Genomic DNA, 9234 nt, shown 5'->3' with positions numbered 1-9234 from the left:
CCCCCCCCCCCCCCCAAGAAAAGAAATAGATTTATAAAATCTAATATTTTTCCATTAAAAAAATTACTGTTTATGTGCCAACAGAATAGATAAAAAATCCTGGATACGCTCATTTGGCGCTAATCCCATTCCATGTGTGTCACAGCAATAGATTTTATAAATTAAAGTTGAATCGAATCAAATACAAATATGCTACAATAATATTACGTAATAATAAACTTTTTAGGAAAATTGCATCTTTTATATAATTATATAGAAATTTTGGTCAACAATTAAAACTTTATCGTACATTTCTTCTTCGATTCTTTCATCGCATACGCACTTGTCTTCATGAACTTGTCAACTTGACAACTATCCTTGCAATCAAAGTAGTTTGAATATAATCAGCATCCGATTACACATGAGTAATAGACATTCGGCATTCATCACCGAAGAGACAGCTCCGTCAACTCTGCACGCATTCTTATCAGTTATCGTGCGTGGTGGCTCGGAAATGGCGATTAATTAGACGTGTTTGACGATGTACATGCGGACGATGCACATACGGACCTTTCTAGCTCTCTCTTGACCGACGATGACAAGACGTACCTACTCTCGAAGCAGATACACGCGGCGCTGAGCGGGTGTTGTTGTAGGTCTACGCCCTAACCTGCGACGGCATGGCGTATCAGCACACGGTGGAGACAGACGCGGACAATGGAATCATGCGAGGACAATACCGAATAATTTAGAATGGCACATAGATATCGGGAGAAGCTTCGGCCTACGACGCGGCGGCGCGGCGGCGCATAATAGAGATAGAGAATAGGAGTAATAGGACACAGCCTGCGGGGCAACTGTGGAGGACACGAAACATCCCTATAAATTAGGCTTAGGCGAAATAAGCCTAACCATTGCATCGCACGCTCGCAACGCTTGATACAACATTTTTTCCCCTATACTTTCCCATGCATGCTTCTCAGCAAGATTTCACAATCTCATGAGGCCTGATGAGGCCCGTCTACGATACACGGAGTAAGAAGTAAGAGTAAGAAATTGACCAATCACGGTCGAACGTGAGAAGAATAATCGACTGTGATTGGTCACAATTTCTTACTCTTACTTCTCACTCCGTGTATTGTAGACGACGCCTTAAGGATTGATGAAATTGAGAGTGAGAATTTCAATTTAAGAGTATCGCAACGAAAAAACAATGTATACCAACGTTACTTTCTTACTCATATTATACATGGAGAAAGGAAAGTATGTGTAATCAATATAAAGAGAAAAAGTATTGTATATTATCAACTCCGCAGACATTCAGCCTTATATATATATATATATATATCCATTTTTTTTCTCAAACACTTAAACAAAATCTTAATCTTTCCAGCACCACAAATTTTACGTTCGCCAGTTCTAGATCCCGAGATTATACGAGGGAGATGGAGGGTATGAATTATCAGTTCCTATTGTTCGTAAGCTCGTAAAGTAACTGGAGGGTGTACGCGAAACTCGGAAACGCTTTCTCTTTCTTTGGTCGCACATGCGATTGATAAATGGCTTGCTTTTGTACATGATGTTAATTTCAGGAAGCTATTAAATTACAGTTGTGTGTGAGCTACAATAATTTACGCCGAAAGTTTTCCTACTATAATCTGAGATTTAGCATTTAAGTGTGAGATTCAATAATTTAATACTTGTTAATGCACATATGATGCATTTATGAAAATTTATAATACACTAAATTTATAATACACATGTATGTAGAAGAAGAGCAGGAGCGCGCAGCGACAGCAGCAGCAATTTATAGATTCGAACCTCGAAATGGGATCTAAGCAATGAGAAAAGACTCTCATTATTACGTATCGATACGCTCGGAAAATAGCAGCGTTCGATCTGCCGCACAAAAATGACCCTACCGATTCGAGGGTCGGTGCGAGAGTTGGAAGAAAAGGCAAGTTCCTTATCAGACACGAAAATAGAGAGAAAAAACAGAAAACAGAAAAGAGGAAAGAGGAAAGAGGAAAGAAGAAAGAAAGCAGAAACGCGAGACGTGCGGAGAAGGAAGAGCTCTTCAGCCTGTACAGCAGCAACAGCGAGCAACAGCCCGATCAGTCATTAAATCGTCGCGATTCCCTTTTATTTCCAAGTCTCTCTCTCTCGCTCGCTTTCTCTGTGTATATGTGCATGCACACACATGCGCGTACATGTCACGTATGTTTGTGTCAGAGCAGCGCTTTACAACGTTCATGTGTTTTCGTTGTGAAAGGGGGGGGTACGTGAATATACGGCCACGAGATTGTGTGTACATACACCCCGGGATGATGGATGGGGCGAGGGCCTAGAGAGAAAGAGAAAAAGGTATAAAAGAGGGTAGGAAGCGTAGAAAGGACATGAGAGAGAGAGAGAGAGAGAGGAGGGTAAGAGACGAGAACGTTGGAGAGCGATCGGGCGTAACGTTTTTAATTGTTTCGCGCCCAGTCGTCTTTTGTTTTGGCGTTTATGCCTCGTAAACGTTTGCCAAGCATGCTCTCTCCAAGCGTGGTAGTAGGCTTCCTCGGAAGAGGGTGGGCGCGATTCGCCCTTCCTTCCCATCCTGTCGCTTCCATTTCCCCGCTACAGGGGTTCCTTCGAGGAGAACTCGTCCTTCCACACCGCGTCTCGCTTCTATTTTCCGAGGAAAATAGAAAATATAACGTGTGAGATCGTTAGTTTTTTTCCTTCTGCCCGCTAGTTTTTTTCCTTCTGCGCCGAATTTACGACGAATTTACAACTCGTTTACAACGGCTTTCATGCTCGGCAATACGTTGCGTTCACGATAGGCTGCCATGTTGTCGCGTATCGAGAAAGATTTGCATCCGCAATCCGGTCTACCTATAATTCACCGTACTTATAATTCACAATCGTTTCTTATTATTAACCAATTTTTATCAAATCGCATTAATCTTTAACTCTTTGAGCGCATAAATCTTTTTTTCTGATTATTATTATTAATTTGAAAATAGATACAAGTTATAATAAAAAAAAGTTAATATTTACAATCTTTCTGTTAGAGATGTCTATATACGTATATACGATCAAGACAACTCTAAATATAAAATACAAATATATATATATATTTTCCGTGCTTTGATAATAAAAATAAACATTAGTTTTTTTTCTTACATCAATCAAATATTTAAACGTACGTTCCCCGACTAAATTAATCAACTCGACCGGATCGAATGGCCCTTTTATGCTCGCAAAAGTAGCCGAAGGGTGCAGAAGCCTTTGCCTCTCGTTGGAGTGTCTGATTTCCATCGCTTTTTTTCTTTTCTCGAGAGGGCTAACGTGGCTTCCGAAGATTATTTTAATCGCTTTCTATCGAAATTAGGTTACATCGAATTATACGCGTGAATCACGGAAATATTATTGAAATGTTATCAATTTTTAAAAAAGGAATTGCGTGTGTTGTTCTAGATACGCAAAAGTTACTTACAACTTTTTAGACAACACGTGGACGCACTTGATCTTATCTCTGTAGGTATACCATAGGTTGCAATAGTCTTTCAAAAGCTTCTTTTTTTTTGCTAATATTTTCATCGGTTAGTATAAATACTAAAAATTTTCAAATATCTTGAAAGGGTGAACCTGCACAACTTGACAGATGCTCAGCATACCTTCATACATCATCATTCTGTATCTCCATATCTGAAGAGGTACAGCTAATTTTATTCGTTTTGTATTCACACCATTGAGTTACCACCAGCATGTGAAATCACGTTCAAGATGATATTTAGCGACATTCCCGCGGATCTTGTATCGATCGGAACAAAGATCGAGCTGTCAAGGCCCTTGATAGACCGCTAGCGATCCTAGGGGAATCCGACACAGAGCGTAGAGGAACGTAGTCGAAAACGCTGGTAGAAGTTTTGTTCAAACACTCTTAGAGACGTGCTCCTTCGGCGGCGTTGCACGTGTACGTGTGCATTCGACCCCGAGAGCGAGAGTACACCTATGCAAATAGGTAAGGTCGGGCTCGGCCTTACTTATCTGTCCGCGTTTGTGTTCCCCGAAGTCCCGCTGACTCTTTGCAAACAATGTTGCCAGGCACGTCGTAAGTAGCCATGCGAGCCGACGATGCTTTCTCTCTGTCTCTCTTTTACCTTATTCGACTTTGAATTTGATTACTTAAATCGTGTTTACCTTTGCCGAGTTCCTGCGACTCGTGCTTACATATTAGATGTACTTGGGGACATCGCAAATCGATATAATGGATAATCGATTAACGGCTCTAGCTATATTATTAATCCTTTGGTTACATTTTTTACAATTAGACACTTTTCTATGGAGAGTAGATAATTTTATTTTCCTTTTCAATACGTCTATTTTATATGAAAAAATAATCTTACCCCTCGTTGACTCTTGTGTGCGCCGCGTGTGGGCGCGCGCGCTTCAATTTTCAATTTTCATTTTTCATAATATGTGTGAAAATAAAATTGATTATACGTTTATTGTAGCGCAATGAATTCATACGACCAAATTTCAGCAGGTGAGCTCGGATGAGCTTTTGATGGATTTGAGAAAAATCCGTCGCGCGCGCGCGATCGAAATCTTTCTTATATACGTTGTTCGTTGAAGATCCCATTGAAGACACGCCGCGCCGCGTGAATTCACACGAGCGCGAATGCAAGGAAAATTCAAGGAGTAAAGGGGAGGGGGGCGTATTACATTGGGGACGAAATAATTTCCTGGTGTCCTCCGCAGTCACGAAGGACGAAGAACGGAAGCGAACTGGTCTTTCACAAAGTTTCTTGGACACTCGAAGAAGCTTCTCCCTCTCCTGCGAGAAATTGCCGGATAATGGTCCCCGGTAGACGGAGCGACCAAGTGATCCTTACGGGATAAAGGGTGTGTCGCTACGTACACGTACGTACAAAAGGCGCCTGCCCCGTGCGTGCGTGTGTGCACCAGTTTCTACGTACGTACAAAGCCTCTCCCTCCTCCCTCCCTGCTGCTCCTACTCCTCCGCATAGAGAATCTCAACGGAAAGACCAAATCTCTACATCGTCCTTTTCGACGTAATGATTGCATCGTGCGCCGCGCCGCTTCGCCCTTTGCTACGCGAAGCCCACCCTCGTCTATCTCGTCGCTCGTAAATGTCAGTTAATATATACTCGTGTAATTGACTCATGAATAACTCGAAACTATTCGTCAAGCAATCAATTGTGCGTCTACATACACGCTATTGCGTTAAATACATTCAAGTCCAAACTATCGTATCGTCGTAACACATGGTTTACATACATGCGTGTGCGTTGTATCTAAAAAGGTTCAAATTCAAAAGAATTAACACTCTAAAAATAAAGGCCCCGCGACAAACCTCTCAAATTAGCAGATATTACAATCTTACAATATGTTACAGTTACTAAAAAGTCATGCTAAATATATCGCGGACAATCTACTATTAACTATTATCTATTATTTTTATAATTATATTACAAACAATTGATTAAAATAACATATCTATAATAACAATGGTTTAAATATTCAACCGAAAAATGATAAATTGTCAATTGACAAGTTAGTTTTTTCAAGAAGGAGCGAAAATTACGAGAAATCAGAAAGAATGTTAAAACTGTAGTATTTTCGTTATACTGCCAAGGAAAATATAATAAAAACTATTATTTTTGTCCTTGTAATAATTTGGCGATGAGAGACGTTGCAATTTTTTATGATGGTAGTAACGATATAACTAACTGAAAGCTAAGATCGGAAAAGTCACTTACCATTTGCAACGCCTCGATTCGTTTTACCTCGACTTTTACTCATTTATACTTAATAATGAATTACTTTTTTTCAATAAACAACGCGTGACGAGTTACTTTTCAAAAATGACTTCTTCTCAACCTTAGCTCTCAGTTCGTTATCATTATACCGTCATAAAAAGTTGCAATGTCATTAGCAAACTGTTATTATAAAAAGTAACGAGAAAAGTAACAGCGGTTATTTACTACCCATCCCTGCGTAATAAAAATTCTCAAAACATAAGTACGACGCTTACTTGGCGAAAAGATTGAGAATGAAAAGAACCTTAATCAATCGCTAAAATTTTCTTTACACGCGTTCAAAGAAAGAGGTTCTTACATTTTTTTCTAAAGTCATAAGTATCCATTTCTTTAGCATTAAGTATAAAGAAGTAGATATCTCTTTCCCTGTTCGCGATATAATGGGGGCTCGTCGAGTTTCTCTCCACTACCGAGAGGTATACCCACCCACTTGGTAGCAAGCAACCTCGTGATCTCTCCGACCTACTCAGTGTGTGTGTGTGTGGTGCGCGCGCTAGCGACTAACTCGGGATCCCCCGCAGTCGAAGGCACTGGTCCGAGAAATTCAATTACTGCTAAACTTCTCGACCGGAGACTCTCCTCGGTTCTATACTAGTGTAAGCACTCTGTTTCGAAGATCTGCCAGAAAGACATCTTACGTATCTCCCTCGTCTCACAGGTACGTGCGGTACATTCGGAATCGTAATTGAAACCAGGTGCATGCGAAGGGTTTCTATTGTACTGATGGGATACTATCTTTATCGATCGTATAGTTTCTGCTATTTTTAACGACATTTATTATACCAACAATCAATAATACTATAAAATGGAGTTGGCCCAGCAAATCACACATATAGCACCAATAGTTTTATAATAAACTAACTGTCAGAACAATAAGTCGAGAATTAATAAATTGAAAACGTCAATCTTATTTTCATTGCCAACGTATAATTTTTTTTCTATTCAATATACGTTAAAAATAAAACAGAAACTTTTACAGATATTATTTCACAAATCTTAAAAAAGCGGAGATAAATTTAAGTAATTAAAAATTGTTGATTTAATAATATTTTTTTATGTGTAGTCTTACCAACGTGTAGTTTAAATTTTGAATTTTCAAGATTCCTTCACTTTTTTTCTATTGTCTATAGATCTAGAAATTTGTGCATTTATACATCGATGCAATATACACGCACGCGCGCGCGCACACGCAGCACAATTCAAACTTGAATCAATTCTTAATTACTAGAAAACGACTTTCCTTTCGATCTTTCCGTTTTTTTCATCGGCGACAAACTCCATGTTCTATACGGAATCACGGAAGCATCTCCCCTCGCAGGGAGAAAATGTTCGCTCATGATATTCTTCGCCGACATCGTTTGCCTTTTTTTGCACGCTTTGAATTCGCCAGAAGGCGATCGCTATCAGATCTCATGCCTTCCTCGTCTTTTTCGTTTCTTTTTTGCTCTCTACGTGGTATAATCGGGTACTCTGTGATATACCACAGAAAGCACATAGCTTACAATAAAAATTATATAAAGCGACAAAAAAGCATGCACGGAAATAAAAGCAAATGTTTTATGTAATTTGAGACGTGTGACGGAACATTTAATAACATATCGTATAATGTTCTTTTAGATTCTTATTGTACTTATTTTTGCTTATATTATTAAGCTTATATTATAGATTTGTTTGCCTTGCTTACGCTTTTTACACTCAGCATCATCGCTTTCTCTCTTTTCAGCGCTAAATATATGTATATCTATCTCATTTTTTATGTAAAAAGTGTAAAAAAAAGTGTAAGCAAGGCGGACAGACCTTGTCTGTTCGAATAATAAGCAAATAATTTATTTAAAAAATATTTTCCAACACACCTAGATTTTCCCCCAAATGTGTTATTAAATAATCCATCGAGCGAAAGAGGCAAAAAGAGAAAAAAATGAATCGCGCACTAGTAAGGTGTGAAATGTAATACGATGAGCAATTAAATGGATTATTCCGCACACTCTTGTTGCAAGTGCAAGCTGAATGGACACGCGTGTAATAAAACATGACAATGCACAGGTTGATTAACCACAACTATATTTGCAACGCGAGTGCAACGAAGGGCAATCTCTCTCTTTCGAACGTCACTGCCAGAGGTAACAATAAAATGCGATATGAGCGATAGAAAAGCGCTACATTGATTCGAGTGTTCGTAACAAACCGATAATCGATTACAATTGTGTTGAAATAAAATGATGTCAGCTGGAAAAAGAAAGAAAGAAACTGATTCTGATAGAAATCTAGCGTATATCTATTCCAGATAGAAATGTCTTTCGTAACTTTTTTTTTCACACTTGCAAAGGCGAACTCTTTGATCTTAACATTCGCCGCGTTTATGTAAATGAGAAATGCGTGTAACGCGAAATGAATATATAGGTACATGTACGAAACAATAACAGAGGTTTTCAAATATACGATTGCACAGGCTAAATAATATGTGTGTGTGTGTGTGTATAAGTACGTTGAGATATCTGTTGCCGAAACTGAAATGAACAAGCTGGGGAATTTCAAGTAGAATCGTCGATACGCAAAGTAAGGTGTCAGCAAGGTGGGAGAGAGCTTGGATTTATCAGAGCTATATATACGTATAGTTGGGAATGTAAAGGCGTGCATCTCGTTTACAGTGCGACTTACAGTGCGAGAACGAGTCGTCGTACTGGAAAAGAAGTTGACGAAAGGAGAAGGAAAGGGTCGAGCGCGAATGAACGGAGAGAGAATTAAAGGCCGTCGTACTAACGAGTACGACTTTCGTTTCGAGTGGCATTCGAGTATAATAAGGGCCCCCGCGCAAGCTTGTGACCATTATTTACTTAACAACATTATGGCCTGCGGCCACTTGCCCTACTTAAGGCGTGGTACGCACGTTCTTCTTAATGGGCACTCGTCCGCAACTCACGCGTGTGCACATGCGCGCCCGCTTCTTAGTCGCGTGCCACCGTTTATTATTGCCCCCGTGTATGTCGAGCTTTTGCTATATACTCGTATAAATAGCGATACTCTCTACAACTTCCTCCTCCGCTCTCAAAGCCGACTTTCCGGGCCCACTGCGTTCAAATCGAAGATGGACGATATATTTAGCTTATTCGCTAAATTCGCTTATACGTGTACGTGTATTAATAAGGAAGATTTAATACAATATAATTGTTTGTGTGATGAGAGAATTGGTTTATAGTGGGAGAAAGGAAAGGTGTGTGAGAGCGCCTAATAAATTAAGGGATGATATCTGTTTCGTTTGCAAAAAATCAAACTATATATAGGTAATATACCATATATTTGCATACATAAGAGAATTTGATTGAGCTTACCGATAACAGCATCACTCTTTTCCACCTTGGACTGCCGATATTCATCTTGGGTGGACCTCTTCCTCGTAGGTAGGAGAGCCGCACATTCAGCAGGC

The 9234-nt window shown here is 39.6% G+C and overlaps 1 protein-coding gene across 1 annotated transcript in view; it reads right to left on the bottom strand.

Annotated features, from left to right (window-relative positions):
- dmrt99B (doublesex-Mab related 99B) overlaps positions 1-9234 on the bottom strand; it is a 16783-nt gene that overhangs the window by 5173 nt on the left and 2376 nt on the right. Inside the window, exon 3 of the mRNA XM_018516610.1 lies at positions 9140-9232. Within this exon, the coding sequence (XP_018372112.1) occupies positions 9140-9232 (93 nt within the window). The remainder of the gene's footprint in view (positions 1-9139; positions 9233-9234) is intronic.

The sequence above is a fragment of the Trachymyrmex cornetzi genome, unplaced genomic scaffold (assembly GCF_001594075.2).
Source record: "Trachymyrmex cornetzi isolate Tcor2-1 unplaced genomic scaffold, Tcor1.1 scaffold646, whole genome shotgun sequence".
NCBI lineage: Eukaryota > Metazoa > Arthropoda > Insecta > Hymenoptera > Formicidae > Trachymyrmex > Trachymyrmex cornetzi.
This window is presented reverse-complemented; position numbering and strand designations above follow the sequence as displayed.